Source organism: Sinohyriopsis cumingii, chromosome 16 (genome assembly GCF_028554795.1).
Source record: "Sinohyriopsis cumingii isolate HCF-2022 chromosome 16, ASM2855479v2, whole genome shotgun sequence".
NCBI lineage: Eukaryota > Metazoa > Mollusca > Bivalvia > Unionida > Unionidae > Sinohyriopsis > Sinohyriopsis cumingii.
In genome coordinates, this window is record NC_142976.1 from 98,449,672 (window position 1) to 98,468,097 (window position 18,426).

Below are 18,426 nucleotides of genomic sequence, written 5' to 3' on the forward strand. Positions count from 1 at the left end.
TACAACATTGTTTCCAAGTCATGCATTTGAAACGGGCCTCTTAACATTTGTCACGTTCCATAGTGATAACTTCCGTTTGCAGTGTACTCTCCGTCTATCAGGGACTGAAAGCGGTACCGTATTCCGTCATACATAAACACAATAAACGTTCAAATAATTGATTTTATTTCTTCATATCTTGTAGACTGATGTTTTACTAATGTTTTATGCCCATCTGAGGGACTATATGTTGGTAACTTCCGTTTGCGATGCACTTTACCTTAAAAACTTAAAAGGTTTTACGGTATTTCATTCTTTTTGAGGTCGTTCTATGGATTTTCTATTGTTAGTAATGACTACCAAATCTGATCTCGAATCTCCACTATTTGTAAAATTCTGATGAGTGTATTGCTTTAAGTCGCAAAATACAGATTTGGTATGATTCAGACTGACTCTGAATTTGGCATGATTCACTCATAACCATATTTAGTATGATATACTCGGATTCAGATTCGGCTACATTACGTCTCTTGTTGTTTAGTTTAATGTGATGCGACTATAAAAGGCAACCGTATAGAAATAGTTTCATGTTTTCAGTTCACGTTAACAAGGAATCCTTTTGTTCGATAAAACTTTGTTCCATGAAACTTCAGCACAAGGACTAAATCCAATCACCTCTACCTAGAAGAATAAAGACATTAAAGGTAAGAAACCACTATACTACGGTGCGTTCCGTGAACGTAGGTCAAATTCCGTTATGCGATTTTTGTAGATAAAGTTGTTTAAATATTTTTTTATTTCTACAAATGGTGGCCATACTTTATAGCAGATCGGCATCATTTTTCTGAAAGTACTTCTGGGTAAGAAGCTTTCCGCCAACTTTAGTTGAACCCAGAGAAGCGTATTTTGCGAATTTCTTATATTTCATAACAGAGGCCATATTTGATAACGGGTAGATATCGTTTGTTCGGACTAATATTACCTTCATTCGGGATGCCTTCTCATAAATTCGACAATATTCTCAAGATGGTTTTGTAGTAATGGTAGCCATATTTGACGCAAATCTGCGCCACTTACAAATTTTTCAAAGTCTTTCATGTGTGGATGATGTCTGTTAAATTTGGTAAATTTCTTTTGAGACGAATTTGAGTAAAAGTTCATTTAAAGGTTTGAATATTTTAAGTACAGTGTCCATATTTTATTTCAAATCGATTTTGAACAAGCTTGACACGATATTGCATTTTGCAGATAAGTAAAAAACAATTCGTTTTACGTTTTAGTAAAAAGTAATTTATTGTGTGCTCTGATTTTAGAAACAGTGATTAATTTATTGGAGAATCATCAAATATGTACAAACGTGAGAGTTCTTTGAGCCAGGATGCTTTGTCAAACATGGTCAAATCCTGTTTGTCAGTTCTCTTTAAGAATGCATTCAAGTATTTTTCTATTTTCCTTCTGAATTATTATTATTTATAGCAGATACGTTGAAAATAGCAAACGTTGACAGACTCACGCACAAGAATGAAGGTCTATACCACTAAATCTCAAACTTTCGCTCAGTTTATCTTTTCTCTTTTCAGGTATTGAATAATTTTGATACGAAGAAACTGAGTCTACGGACAGGTATTATTATAAGAGAAGCCCAAGGATTGTATAATTATATCTGATCTCAAAGAAAACTTGTGACATCAATTCAAACGGGATCCAAGTTTTATTAACTGGAGCTTTCTATTATCTTCGTAGAAGTTAACAAGGACGAATTCAGTTCAGATGGCCCAGTGTAAAGCTAACTTTGATTACAAAGGTGAAGCAGAGGGATATATCAGTCTCATGATAGGTGATCTGTTGATGAATACAGAGAAACATGATAATGGTTGGTATATGGGTAAAAACATGTCGACAGGAAAGGTAGGATTTTTCCCTGGGTCCCATGTCACAAAATGCACTGACTCTGAGCCAACCAAGTCCTTGAAACAATGTGAACCTTTGCCTTCAAAGCTAATCACAGCAAATTCATCACAAAGTGACACCTTGGTAGTCCATGAGAGTGCTAAAGGACAAACTAGTGATATCACAATGAAGGAAAGTACAGGAGATATCAGGAAGGGGCCTCCACCAAGACCTCTTGTACCAGCACAGGTAAGATGGAAGAATATATCAAATGAAAGAAATGGCAATGAAGAAACTCCATCAGTTGATAATAAAAAAGAAAACACAAGACACAAACCACCTGAACTACTTGGCAAATTCTCCTCGAGCAAAGACATTCTGACCCAGACAGGTAGAAAACTATTCCTAACTGACAAAGACCAAAACAGAACCCTAAAAGCAATATTTGGAGCGATAACTGGGGTTTTTCTGGGTGGACTGATATTTCTTGTCCTGAGGTATTCATTTGGGTATTCCGATTTGGAAGCTGGTATCACATTTGCCATTGTAACAGTTTTAATATCAGTCGGTCTAGCCTTGTCCATGCTTTTCCGCTGTGTTGTTGCACTCGTAGTTCCAAATTTTTTCACAGGGAAGGGACGTGCGGTCATCTTGTCCATTATATTTGGCTTTATGCTGTCTCATACTGTTCAAAACATCAAAAACAACATGGAGGAGGTGGCAATAAGTATGTCCTGTATTGCAGATCTTGCCCTAAATCAGACACGAGACCTTCAGGGGCAACTGAAAAAGCCATTGGTACAAGCTGCAGAATACATTGACAGGCAGAAAAATGTCCTCAGACAGTTACAGTATGAGATGGGTAAAGGGATTTTACCCGTCAACACGAGTCTGACGAAAATGGATGAGGAAATTATAAAAATACAAAATACTGTGGATTCCTTTAAAGAGGTGAGATTATTATTTTCAATCTCCTGGGTGATCGAGAGCTCGACTTTACATATCTTTTTTATTAACTGTTAGCAATTTCGACAGATTAGTGAAAGACATTTTTGAAGACGGTAAACAAAATATAAGTTGGAAAAGTGAACTTCACACGATAGTGCTATCGTTCAATACATTTTATACCAACTGTAAGTGTCTGTTCATTTGGTACCAAATGTGTGTCTGTACTTTTGATACCAATTGTAGGTACCTGTTCATTTGGTACCAACTGTAAGTGTCTGTTCGTTTGGTGCCAATTGTAAGTGACTGTACATTTGGTCCCAAGCGTAAGTGTCTGCACATGTTATGTAGCACCTCTAAAACCCAAACTGATTCAAATCGAGATCTCCGCCATAACAGAAATCTCACGAATACTGATATAAGATTATATATGTTGACCTTCAGAATCACGAGTCAAATTACAGCTATCTCAATTATGAAAGTGAAAAACTTTAAACGTTTCTAACATTATTAACATTCGGAACATAACGTTTCTAACGATTACTAATAATAAATACAACGCTTTATCTGATATTTTCCACAAAAAAAGAAGAAACAAAAGAGGGGAAAGCAAATTCTAAATGTTGGCAGAACAAAACTCTTTCTCGGTGCATGGCAGGTGGATGATTCAAATTTTGCAAACATTGCTTAAATACGTGTTTGATTTTTAGTTTAACCTATATTTACTACTACAATTACTACTACTACTACCTTTTTCAATGGTGATGGTGGAAGTAATGGTAATTATGGTAGTGATTTTTGTTTAATACTTAAAAATTTGGAGTTTGCCTAAGTGTATGCAATTCAGATCTACTTTATCGATAAAGCTGGCAAGCAAGATAACGCTACACGTTTTCATTGGATTAATTTTCGTATGGCTCTTTCTCTGGCGATCTTAGCATTAGACAGTAATGACTATTTAGATGATACCAATATGAATTTAAAGTTATCCAATTTCAGAACTGTTTTCCAAATATATCAGCTTTTGATGAGTGCAAACAAGAATGCGTCAAAACTCTGAAGATATCGTAAGTGTCAAATTTATGCGAACTGGGCATAATGCTTTTTGTAAATCGGTATGTATTTTGATCTGGACATGATGCCATTTGTAACTGGGCATGATATCTCTATGTGGGCTTGCCATTTCCATCTAAGTTTGATGTCATATGCATCTGTACATAATGTTGTTTGAAATTTAGCATCCTATTTGCATGTGGGCAAGATACAAGTTATAACGGGGCATAATATTATTTATATATGTGCATGATGTTACTTCTAACTCGGCATACTATGTGAAACTGGGCAGGATGTTTTTAGTAACTGGGCATGATATTCGTATCTGGGCATCATGTTGTTTGTAACTGGCCATACTTTTGTGACCGAGCATGATTTTATTTGCAACTGTGCATTATATTTGTTTTGGGAATGGTGTTCTCTGTACCTTGGCATGATGTCATCTGTTACAGAGTATGCACTTGGTATCCAGGCATGAAGTTATTTCTCTGGTCATGATGTGTTTTCTCTGGGCATGATGGTATTTGCAACTGGATATACTATCTGTATCTGAGCATGATGTTTTTTGTAACTGGGCACGATGCTGCTTGCATATAGGCATACTGTAACATGAAACTAGGTATTCTGTAACTTGAACTGGGCATAATGCAGTTTGGGACTGGGTATACTATTGTAACTGGGCATTTTATGTTATTTATAACTTAGCATGCTATTTGGAACTGACATAACTTATCGTTTTATTTAGAATTGGGAATAGTGTTATTTGTATGCACTCGTTTTAACTGATTATGATGTTACTTGTATCTGGGTATATTATCTCTATCTGGGTATACTAATTTTATATGGGCACATTGATATTTGTACCTAGGCATGTTGTTATTTGTATTTAACATATTACATAAAAGGAGTACATCAATAATTCGTTAGTGACACTTAAAGGTAAAAGTGTTTCTGCATTGTTCAAGTCCGGTCTTCTGGCAGTCAGACTGAATATGCATACTATATTGTCTTGCCCTTCTCTGTCTTTTGGTGATAAAATTGTTATAACTGATAAATGATCACATTACTATACACTGTCAATGGTCATATTGATATGCACTGTCAATGGTCATATTGATATACACTGTCAATGGTCATATCACTATACACGTGTAACAGTAATATTACTATGCACTGTCAATGGTCATATAATCATACACGTGCAATGGTAATATTACTATTCACTATCAATGGTCATATTACTACATAATATCAATGGTCATATTGTTATACACTGTCAATGGTCATATTGCTATGCGCTGTCAATGGTTATATTACTATACTCTGTCAACGATCATATTGCTATACACTGTCAATGGTCATATTGCTAAATACTGCCAACGGTCATATTACTAAACACTGTCTATGGTCATTTTAATATGTACTGGAAATGAATCATATAACTAAGTGCATATAATGGAAATTGGTCATATTGTTATACACTGTCAATGGTTATATTACCCTACAATTTTAATGGTCATAGTTCTATATGCTGGTAATAGTGATATTTTTTGAAATATATGAAGAAAGCTTGGTTATTTGCTAATTTTATTCGTTTATTTCTTTCTGAGCAATTTTGTTCCACAGCCGATTTATTAATAACATATTAGCTAATTGGCATGAATAAATTTCTCGCTTTTAGTTCACTTTCGTGGTTTAAATGTTACGAATTATTACCTGGTTTAAATACAATTTATTAACCGAGTTTAATTTACGGATCGGTCTCTGCAAGAGCGTTTCATATTAGAAGATCAATATAATAGCTTCAGTCATATACATGTTATTGTTAACAAACTGTACACCAGTTTTAGAACTTAACTAATGAGTAGACGTGCATGAGTTATTATGTAACATTCAAAATAAGGTAACGATTATATTTAAAAATTGTGTTCTAAAGTTTGATTTTGCGAGTGTATGGAAATATTACACCATCAGTGAATCATGTACATCTTAGATGTGACGCTTGCTCAAATGATAGATAGTCATAGTGTTTAAGCACACGTAACATAATGACAGTTCACTTAACTACTTTTCCTATAGATCTGTCACTCGCCTGCTACCGGCAGAGGTCCCGGACCCATGCGAACAGATATGCCAGAAAGTAATGGACGCAATCAAAGATAGTTGTAGATTCCTAACACTTTCAGATGATGAGCTAACGAAGGCAATAAACACAACTGAACAAGCCTTGAACGGTGTGGTCAATTATTTCACCGTTAACCTGTCCACAACCATGGATTGTAATGCCGATGTTAATTCAAGTCGATCCGCAGAAAGCATTCAAAAAGAGGTGAAGGAAGAATTAGAAGCTAAAACTGGTGCTTTTCTTCACTTTATAAAAATCCTGGAGAAAGTTCTATCCCTGACATTGATTCTTTTATTTCTGCAATCCTTTTGGTATGTACGAAATTATCTGGCACGTGATTCCTATGACAACATATACATTACCAAACGTTTCAAGGATCTGGATCAAGAAAGAAAAGATTGTGGATTGAGTTGTGTATTGCCACTGAAGAAAAAGGAGAAAAAGTTGTACATTGACACCAGTTCTTGGCGTATCACATTAGTGGAAATAGATCACGGCAGATTTGGCCTGGCTCAGATTGGTATGCATTTCTTGCTGTGTCTTAGTGTGCTCTTGTTTGACTATCTTCTCTACTATATCCTTGATCTTTTGAAACGGCACGGGAACGTCAATATTCAGTACAAGGGCAGTTCCGAATTTCAGCTTAACGTCGATGGAACTGGATTTGTTGCCAATTTTTATCGAGAACTCATTCAGGAATTAAACATCAATGAGAGCTATATTGGTGAACTGAATTTGACAGATTGTCTGCCGGACCCCTCCATGCCAGACTCATCGAACATTCCCGTCTACATAGTCCTTTATCTTGTAGCCGTTCTCTTCGTTCTCATGAAAGAATGTGCATTACGAGCTCGCAGAAAAATCACTGCTTACTACTATCCAAGACAGGAAGAAGCACGAACTCAATATCTCCACGAATTAATTCGACACAAGCGAATCAGTGTTCGGAAATTCTTGCGCCAAAAGATCAAATCATCTTATAAGGAAAAATGTGTCAATGAGCAACTACAGCTGATGACGTGGCTGTCATTCACAATCCCATGTCTTGCAAGATGTCTTTCACAAAAAGACAAAATATGCCTAAGCTGTGAGACAGCTGAGGGGGGATTTCAAGACGTTGGTCTGGTGAAATGTTCCGGTGACCAATGCAATGCCTATTACTGTACAGATTGTTATGAAACTCTGAATAAAACGTGTCCATTGTGTTCAGTGGACGATGTGGTCCATAGAGAATAATAGTTCATTACTGTAACATTGGAATCGTACAAGTGTATACAACTATTCTTTGTTAGTAATGTCCACTACCGTATGGAATACGGATTATGAAAATGGGCCTGAATTAGAGTTTTTTGTTTCAACTAATACTTTTTCTTTTATTGATATTGCATGCTTTCTTTGAAAATGTTTTATCTACATCTTCTACTACTGTTGCAGACTTATCATCGGAATATATTACATTGACAGTGCTCAGACGTTTCATACGTATGCATTATATTGAAATGACAGGGATCAGGTTTTTCATACGTAGGCATTATATTGCAATGACAGGGATAAGCTTTTTCATACGCAGGCATTTATATTGAAAGTGAGCTAACTTAGGATCACTGTCATTGCTTTGACAGTGATCAGGTTTTTCATACGAATGTATTGCATTGCTTTGACAGTGATCATGTTTTTCATACGAATGCAATGCATTGCTTAGACAGTGATCAGGTTTTATATACGTATAGATATCATTGATATTGACAATGAGCAAACTTAGGATACGAATGCATTGCATTGCTTTGACAGTGATCAGGTTTTTCATACGAATGCGTTGCATTACTTTGACAGTGATCCGTATTAGTACAAAAGAGAACAATATTTTTTGTTTTCATTTTCACATTTAGATTGGTTGATTCGAGTTCATGCATATGTACTTATTTTTCTATAGCAATTGGTGTTACGGCTAAAGCTTCACTTTGTGTCCATTGGAAAGGCTTGTAGCTCCCTTTTTCCCGACATGATAAAGAATTTAATGTGTTAAACGTACTGTTAAAACCAACAAAAATGATACCTTCTCATTAGCATACAAACCAAATTTTGTCATTTGAAACTACCTAATATTGCATATATTCACCTTTACAAATATACTTATATTTATATATACTTATATTCATATATACTTACACCTATATAACCTTATAGTTATATTTGTATATTCAGAATATAATGTTTTCAAAAATCACAGTTTGCAATGAAATTGTTACAGCTTTGCACAAATGAGTTACTAACAGTTTGCAAACAACCAATTTGGGCGTTAAAGGGTTCGCAAATAATTATTTAGGAATGCATGTTGCAAATACCATCATCGCCTAAATTTTCTTCTGACAATCTTTATAGATAGGCACTTATACAAATATTTACAGTTAATTTAATTAGACGTACCTGTCTTACATGAGCAATAATTTTCAAGACGGATTTTAATAATTTTTACACTGCAGTTAATTTGCAAGCACAGACCTTGATTTTTAAATATCAACAAATATTATGACATTGTGATCCGTATATTTAGTCAAACACTGGGCTAGAAATCTGAGTTCTAAGTTACTAATCTTAAAGCATATACCAATTATAAAATAATGCATGTTACTTTTGTATGTGTGTCTGTGTGTGTGTGTTTCCAAATATAAAATAATAATTTTCACATGCGTGTCTGTGTGTGTGTGTGTGTGTGTGTGTTTCCAAATATAAAATAATCCTCTTCCAATTAGTTTATGGAGTTTAGTTTACTTGGAAAACCGCGTCTAAATAACAGAAAATGATACTTTGAGAATTAAACGAAACCCGTTTGAAAACACAGAACCAATCTTTCAAGAATACCAATGACTGTATTATTGCATATCAATACAGCATTTCCAAGCAATATTTTGTAGCCTCCATTTTAGTTTTCTCTGTGACACGTCAACAGATTATTATTGTAATATGTGGATTGATAAGAAATAAATATATGTCTAATTTTCTCGACAGAGTGTATGAATAATATTTAAATGAATAATTGAATAAATACCCAAAATGTAAACGTTATATGTGTGTGTGTGTGTGTGTGTGTGTCTAATGACTGAGTGTTTATATCTATCGTTCATTAGTGTATATTATATATCTATTGTTCCTACAGACGTATCATCCCAGATATCCGGATACAGACCACTTAACCCTTAACTCTAGTAAATTGAACAATGTGGAGATTTCCTATCGTCGTCAACATCATGTGATATATGAATAAATCCCTGCATTAACACTGATTTCGGAAATGATATTATTCACAGCCCGAAATAAAATGTTTAATATCTTTTTTTAGATAGAAAATCAAACTGGCGGGTGTGCTTTCAAATTCAGTATTCAGTATACAATACATGCTGATGGCTAATTCTGCTAGAGTAAGCATGTTTTTAAACAATTATCAATTAATTTTGGCTTATGACAATTAGTTTTTCGTTTAATTCAACTAGGAAATTTGATCCTGAGGAAACTGTTTCTAATGCGATGATTGAATGCGGGCATTTCCAGTAAGTATAAAATAAGAGAGTTTTTGAATCACTTTATCTGCTTCTCAGGTAGATGGAAGTCTGTGAGATTTTTCTTCTGTAAAACTTGATGATAAAAATGGAAAGCTGTAGCGTTTTATATGTTCGCAGAGGTACAAATGTGCCCGTCCAGAGGTACAAATGTTAAACTCCAACAACTTGGATAAGACGAAAATGTGGTCCTGGTCGACAAAGCGGAGTTACTAGACGATATGTACCAAAGAACTAATATTTTGTTTCTAGCTGATAATTGTGGGACTCATGACAAGGTAACAAAGAAATCAAATCTTGTAATCAAGCAAGCTATCAGTGGTAGTTATTTTGAAATATCAGTATGGGTGAAAGGTACAACTCCATAATACAATAGTTCAGAGAGCTACCACAAAAGAATCATTTAATACCAGATACAATACAAATAGACAATACAGAAAAAGAACCTTAAAAAAACTTTAAATGAGACCAGAGTTTCCCATCTTCGCTAGCCAAGGTTCCGATATGATAACCCTATCTACACTTTGGAGTATCGAACAGGTATCAATGTGCTTCGGGTCTGAGAATTTCACTGGATGCGGCGACAAGCCACCGCCTCCAATCAAAATTAATTTGGTAAAATATTGAACACTGTTTCTACATGATCGACAAGGAAAACTTGAATGGACTGATAAATAAGGAATTTACAACTGTCGGTCCGTGTTTGCAGAAATACCTTTCACTGAAATAAATATGTAATGGCTTCCCTATGGTACGTAGTCATACTTTCGATGTTAAACTTACAAAGTATCCTTTTGTGATGTACAATGTTCCGCTTGTTTAGATGGCATTACCTACTAAGGGAGGCAACTCATGAAATCCAATAGTTATCGCTAGGACAAAGCACTAAAATATCTCTTCGATCCGCCAAGGTGTAGATATGGTTGTCATATCGGAACCTTGGCTTGCGAATATGAGAGTTTCATTTCAAATTCAAGGTATTGATTTCACCTTAAGATAAAGTTACCTTCCAACAAAAAATAGAAAAAGGCGTTGCCCACAAATATTCAATGCTACATTGAACATTTTGATGATCTATATATTATACGAGTCAACACATTTTCTGGCAATTTTACCTCTGTTCGAAAATGAAAGATAAGTACTTTTCAAATATTATATTCTTTTTTATTCTATATTTTTTAAATATTATTTTCAAAATTTGCTTTTCATTATAATCAATGATTAATGAATAAAGTGTTGCTTTTATCCACAGGACTCTATTTTCATTCACCTGATGATAATATTGTGCGTTCCCCGTATCTCACGAACTTGCATCAGATCACCTCTGCATTATATGCCATCTTGACATATCACTCCCTAACCCTTCACCTTTATTTGCTACTAAAAGAAAGCTCCGAATGATAAATAGAACCAAACTAATGCATGACATGCAAGCAAACTTACCAACTTGCATACCTCCTACAGCAGAACAACTCGATAACTGCCTGCGTTCATTGCGCGACAAACATGCCCCAGCCACCAAGTGCAGAGTATCTATTCAAAAGTTTTCTCCGTGATATAGCAGTGAGAGGTTTTGGCTTTCCACCAGACTCACTATTCCTAAGCAAATCTATGAAGCCGCTAAGAACAACGTCAAAACCATTGTCTATGCAGCGAAATCAGCCCACTACAGTACTAAGATCATGGAAAGTCCAAGCTTCAAAGGGCTCTTGTTTGCAAATTTCTTCGGTGACAAAGTACAAACCATTAGAGATAAGCTTGACAACACAATTGCAGTTGATTCGTCGTCACCATACAGTGGGATAGAGAATTTCAGCGGCAACCAATATCAGCATTTGAACCTGTCTCTATGGATTTAGTACGTACAATCGTGATGAAGAGTGCACCAAAGTCGTGTGAACCTGATCGAATTCCAACATCACTGCTGCTTGAGTGCTTAGATCCAGTATTGCCTTCACTAACTGATGTTATTAATAGCTCCCTCTCATCCGGGAAATTCCCATCATATTTCAAAACTGCCATTGTAAAGCCTCTGCTGAAGAAACCAACACCCGACCATAACGATTTAAAGAACTACCGCCCAGTTTGTAATCTCTCATTCATAAAAAATCTTAGAAAAGTTTGTTCTATCCCAGCTTGTATCTCATCTAAATTCTAAGAGTCGTTTTAGCCATGACAATATGTATATCGCCCTTGCCACAGTACTGAAACTACTCTTCTAAAAATAGTTAATGACATTCTCTCTGATTTGGATAGCGGAAAGATTACAGTCCTCACCCTCCTTGATTTGTCTGCAGCATTTGACACAATAGACCATGATATATTACTTCACCGTCTCCAACATATATTTGGAAATCATGATACATCCTTACTGTGGTTCAAGTCCTACTTGGTCAACAGGACACAAATTGTGTCTGCAAATGGAATACACTCCAGCCCAGTTAATATATGTTGTCGTGTTCCACAGGGGTCTGTTCTTGGGCCTGTTCTATTCATCCTATACACACAGCCGCTCTCAAGTGTAATAGATCATCATCCAGTGTCTCACCAATTATACCCTGACGGCACCCAAATATACAAATCTAGAAGCCAAACTGAAGTTGATGCTACCATCCAAGGTGTAGAGAGATGCATTTCTGATGTGAAATCACAGATGACATGTACCAAGCTGCAGATGAATGATGATAAAGCTGAGGTCAGAAACTTCAAAAAGGTCAAAAGATAGCTGCTCGGATCATTCTTAGAGTACCACGATCAGAGCACACCTCCCCGCTGCTCTATACCCTACACTGGCTATCCATTCGATCCAGAATCAAACACAAACTTTGTTCTCTGTGCTACGTTTCAATGACGGACTCCAGTCCAACATACCTATCCAACCTCACCCAAGTGTACACACCAGCAAGATACTTACGCTCCTCTTTATTCCCACTACGAAGACGGAGTCATACGGACAACGTTCTTTTGCATACCAAGGCCCAGCAACGTAGAATGAATTGCCCACTGAACTTAGACACAAAGACAAAGTGATCCCATTCAATTTTGACTGGAAGAACAAACTTAAAGACTTAATAATGTTCCCTACCGTAAATATTTCCAGCATGTTTGTTTTTTTATTATCATGGTGTTTTTGTTGTTGTTGTTGTAATAATATCATTATATAGGTTTTTTATGTTGCCCAATGTTGTAAAGCGCTTAGAGCTTCTAAAGATTAGGCGCTATACAAAGTCCTCATTATTATTATTAGTAGTAGTAGTAGTATTAGTAGTAGTAGTAGTAATATTAGTAGTACACCGGCTAACATATAACCCACATAACTTTCTCATTAGTACATGTATAGCAATTACCTAGTCTTTGACCTTGACCTACATAACTCATTTATATACCGGTTACTTTATTCTTGACCTTGACCTACATATTTCTATCATTAGCAAATCAGTTAGCTTATCTTTGAAAATTCCCGTAACTTGCTTGTTCACTTGTGGATGTCACTGATGTTATGGTTAGAGAAGTCACACAAGTAGTATCTAGCGATTTTAAATATTTGATACTGATCGAGGTTAAAGCTTCTCATCCCACCCACCACAATAACTTTGTCCTCACATCAGGGCAACACGCATACGAACCCACACACAAAACTGCTCTTGTATATCGCGAACGTTATCAACAGCCTTCGTGCAGGAGGATAGTTATGTGGGGTAGAAGACTTCAATCTACATCAGTGACAAATATTACTATTGTACTATAGTTACATGTCATTAATAAAACGGGGCACCATAGCGTCAGTAAGGACTCTACTGCATTAAGGGAAATTTAGGCTGCATTAGGCTGACCTCAATGGAGCGGGCACTTAGTAACATTGTTCGAGTTGACCTCAATACGCTCTGGTCTAGGTAGGTATGGAAAATCTTGTTAAATTAACCCGTAGGTTTAACATGGGAATGATATTTCAGCGTCAAAAGGGGCAATCTAGCGTCAAGGGAAATGTAACATGAGAGAAGCGCTTCAGCATCAAGGTGAATTTAACAGGGGAGAGTCTCTTGAGCGACGAGGAAAATTTAATAGGGGAGGTCCTATCCGGATACAAGAGGAATTTAACATGGGAATGACACTTGAGGGATAAACATGTTTATGGGGATGGGCAAGGCAAGAGTTGAAAACATAAATCTATACAAATACACAAAGACACAAGACAGAGACAAAATGAAGCACTTTTGGCAAGATTGAAAGTGGGTCATTTTGAGGTATGGGAAGGGCCCTGAAAAGGGCCGTTGGGGTTTGGTAACCAAAGCGAGTTATGATACATCGCATATCATCGATCTTCTCTGCGTCAAACTTCGGCTTACAGTGGGACCGTACAGCAAATTTATACACTGACAGCCTTGCCTCTCCACATAAATCATTCTTTTCCAAATATCAGTTCGTCATCTTGGTGATAGCACATGATGATTTCACACACACCAGATACTTCAGGTTGAACAGCATCCCCGAAATAAGCGTCGATACCTACACACTTGCTAACATGGTATACGGTTTGGAATCTCCAATGTTCAGCATTATATCCATCTTAAGAGTAAGAAAAAGTGAAACCATGAGAAGAGTCGCTGATATTTATAGTCTAAGATCGGATCGAAACGGGTTGACATGTTTCCCCAATCCAAGGCCGCGTTACGAAATTCAGTCAGAGCGCGGAGTCTCTCTTCCAGTTAAAAGTGAGCAAGGCGTGATGATGCGTGCATTATATAGGTACGTCAGTGTTCGTACGCAGTGAATCTGTGAGAAATACTTTTGAGTATGGCTGAAACTACGGAGACGATGTATTTGGATGCGCCTGATGTGGCTACTAAAACTGTGTTCCAGCTTCCAACAATGGATACTTTCAATTGTCTTTAATCATATTTTGACAGCAGGAAACTATTTGAGACTATTCAATATTTGATATAATCTTTGTTACGGCTATATGGTCTTAAACTAAGTAACTGAAAAGACCAAGAAACCAGCAAGATTTGTAAAATTCAACAAATAACTATTTTCCCGGGAATGTAAAGTGAATATTTAAGACAAAATTTCAGTATTGTGAGTTAAGTCCCTAGTAATCCTAAAAGTTATATCACAATTCCAAAAGTATAGAGTATTCCGCATGAATTCCAATAGTTTCCAGAATGAATTCCGATATTTAAATGTGCAAATGCACCAATAGCCTGGAATAGTGTTCAAGTGCTAAAGGTCCTGATGGGTTTCATTGATATAATCAAATATGTCATTGAATGAATTCACAATAATTCCAATATAGTAATGTAGTACTGAAGTCAAAAAGTACTTTGTAATTCCAATGAATAATTGTAATAAATAAATTAAATCCTCTCAACTGCGACACAACTAAAATTGATTTCTTTAAATACTGATAGTATGGTGGGATGAGTAATTCTGAAGTAAACAACTTAAAAACTGACACAATAACCGAACAAGGATGAGGGTAATTTTCCTATCAAACTCGTAAACAACATGTTTCTAGAACATTCTTAATTTCTAAGTAAAGTTAGACCTTTATTTCAACATCACTAAACATATATATATCCAAATAATATTGTTCTTAACATAAAATCTAAATCATAGAGATATATTGGCTATGTCGTATGCTGCTTATAAAAACAAGACAAAAAGATGTGAGTAGTCGGGAAGACCTTAAATTCGGTTACTGACCAAGGCCTATCACACAATCTAGATAGACATAACATATAATCACGGAGAAAAGGCAACAGAGAATACAAATTCAATATACATAACATCTGATTCAGCTGATTCCATACATTTCTTGGGCTTCTTTTGCATGAATCAAACATGCAGCGTTTTATTTCCGTGATTGTCTGCGGTGTAAGGTCTGTTTGTTTCCTGGCATTGTATACTTTTTATGTTATAAAACAACAAGGTCAACATTGCTCGAGGCGGATACAACCAAACACACACGATTAAATCGTACAAGTAACATGCTTCTTTTCCTAATTTCATTTCGCCGTCGTTGTTTTGCTTCTATTATTTTCTCCCGTCGTTAACATTTAGGGTCAGTCCTAGTTATTTTATTAATAATGTGATCTCGTAATATAATTGCCCGACATGTTGGCCGTGATCAGATCCAACGTGCACTTCTAAACAGTTACTCTTTTTACTGATGAAACTGCCATAGAATTATAGAAAACTGCTACCCGAGGAATATTTAAGTCTACGGCAATTATTCGTTTTCGGGGCCAACAAACACATCATTATAAAACCATAATGGTTACGCCATTGAATGGTGTCTGAAACGATCGTTTGCGTCTTTTTCCAAAACCTATTAAGCGGACAAGAGCATCCTTAGTAATAACAATCGGGCTTTTTGTTTCTTTAGTTGAATTAATGCTTGTGTAACATAACCAACGGACAATGCGACTCGGGGTGGATTTATTGGTGAACTCCACTTCATCGTTATAGAAAATATCCTTTTAAGTCTGGTTGTGCAGTCAACGATGTAGCTCTTTCGCGTGCTATTGCTATAACGCCAAGCCGCCCTCTAGGTGATATTGGTGTATTAGTGTGATCCCAACTGTCAATCTCTATTGGACGTTAGGTTGTATTTCATTGCTTGTAAGCGTATTTCATTACCATACGTTTGAAGCAGATATTTGTCAACAAGTGGAACGAAATTTATATCCATATTAGAATCTGTGTTAGTCGGTGCATCACATCCCGTCGGCAGATTCCGCCACCAGAACCCATTACTTCTATTTAATAATAAATCTAATCTGAAACACATATACCAACGATGGTAAATACCGCTTCATTACATTTATTCCATATATCTCTATTATTTTGTCCTAATTAATTTGAAACAAATACGTTTTTAATGATTTGTCATCAAAACCTGACTAAAATAAGAAATTTTAAAGTATAATGTTTTGGCTTCAGCACTATGACCATTTCATAATTGTCTTTGTTCTACTAAGTGAATACTAAGACACCCCCATGACGTGTGCACAATAAGAGACCCCCAAGGCGTGTGCACAATAAGAGACCCCAATGACGTGTGTACAATAAGAGACCCCCATGACGTGTGCGCAATAAGAGACCTCCATGACGTGTGCACAGTAAGGAAATACTATTCAGATCTATCAGCAGCAAGTCTAATGTCATGGTTGCAACTCTTTCCTACCCGGGTTAAATTAGCAGCAACTTCACGTGGAGGTACAAGCCCGTACGATTCAAAATATAACATAATTGGCTATCGTCGTGTATGCGATTCATTGAATCACAGGTCCTGTCACATGTATGCGATCAATGAGTCATAGGTCCTGTCACATGTATGCGATTCATTGAGTCACAGGTACTGTCACATGTATACGATTCTATGAGTCACAGGTCCTGATGTCAAATGCCAGTATGATGCCTATAAGATGTATGCTGCTCCTACTTTTCGTAGACTGTATATGCTAAATGCTGGAATAAATACACTTCAACAACAACAGAAATACTACGAGGAAACCCCACAGGTGTCAACAGATAGACAAAATGCTTCAAAGAATCCATTCTGCCTTGCGTAATAATATCATGACGATCTAAAACAAAATATGCCAGTTCATCAATCAAGGACTATTGTCTAGCTAGATCTACATTTTCACAACCTGAATCAGACAAGCTACATCATGAAGGGAAAAAGTCACAACTTGAATCAGACAAGATACTGCATGAAGGGGAAAAGCAACAACCTGAAGAAGACAAGCTATAGCATGAAGGGGAAAAGCCACAACCTGAAGCAGACAAGCTACAGCATGAAGTGGGAAAGCCACAACCTGAAGCAGAGAAGCTACAGCATGAAGGGGAAGAGACACAACCTGAATCAGACGAGCTACAGCATGAAGGGCGAAAAGCCACAACCTGAAGCAGACAAGCTACAGCATGAAGGGGAAGAGACACAACCTGAATCAGACAAGCTACAGCATGAAGGGGAAAGGCCACAACCCGAAGCAGACAAGCTATAGCATGAAGGGGAAGAGCCACAACCTGAACCAGACAAGCTACAGCATGAAGTGGAAAAGCCACAGCCCGAAGCAGACAAGCTATAGCATGAAGGGGAAAAGCCACAACCCGAAGCAGACAAGCTATAGCAAGAAGGGGAAGAGCCACAACCTGAATCAGACAAGCTACAGCATGAAGGGGAAGAGCCACAACCTGAATCAGACAAGCTACAGCATGAAGGGGAAAAGCCACAACCTGAAGCAGACAAGATACAGCATGAAGGGGAAAAGCCACAACCTGAAGCAGACAATCTACAGCATGAAGGGGAATAGCCACAATCTGAAGCAGACAAGCTACAGCATGAAGGGAAAAAACCACAACCTAAAGCAGACAAGCTACAGCATGAAGGGGAAAAGCCACAACCTGAAGCAGACAAGATACAGCATGAAGGGGAAAAGCCACAACCCGAAGCAGACAAGCTACAGCATGAAGGTGAAAAGCCACAACCTGAATCAGACAATCTACAGGATGAAGGGGAAGAGCCACAACCTGAAGCAGACAAGCTACAACATGAAGGGGAAAAGTCACAACCTGAAGCAGACAAGCCACTTCATGAAGGGGAAAAGCCACAACCTGAAGCAGGCAAGCTTCAGCATGAAGTGGAAAAGCCACAACCTGAAGGAGATAAGCTACAGCATGAAGGGGAAAATCCACAACCAGAAGCAGACAAGCTACATCATGAAGTGGAAAAGCCACAGCCTGAATCAGACAAGCTACAGCATGAAGGGGAAGAGACACAACCTGAATCAAACAAGTTACAGCATGAAGTGGAAAAGCCACAACCTGAAGCAGACAAGATAGAGCATGAAGGGGAAAAGCCACAACCTG

The 18,426-nt window shown here is 36.9% G+C and overlaps 1 protein-coding gene across 1 annotated transcript; it reads left to right on the plus strand.

Annotated features, from left to right (window-relative positions):
* Positions 1-543: 543 nt before the first annotated feature.
* Positions 544-10,794, plus strand: LOC149781047 (DC-STAMP domain-containing protein 2-like). The gene is made up of 4 exons (XM_089936267.1): positions 544-683; positions 1,560-2,820; positions 3,814-3,881; positions 5,947-10,794. The coding sequence occupies exons 2-4, from the start codon at positions 1,750-1,752 to the stop codon at positions 7,226-7,228; spliced, it is 2,421 nt and encodes an 806-aa protein (XP_089792393.1). The 5' UTR covers positions 544-683; positions 1,560-1,749; the 3' UTR covers positions 7,229-10,794.
* Positions 10,795-18,426: the final 7,632 nt, after the last annotated feature.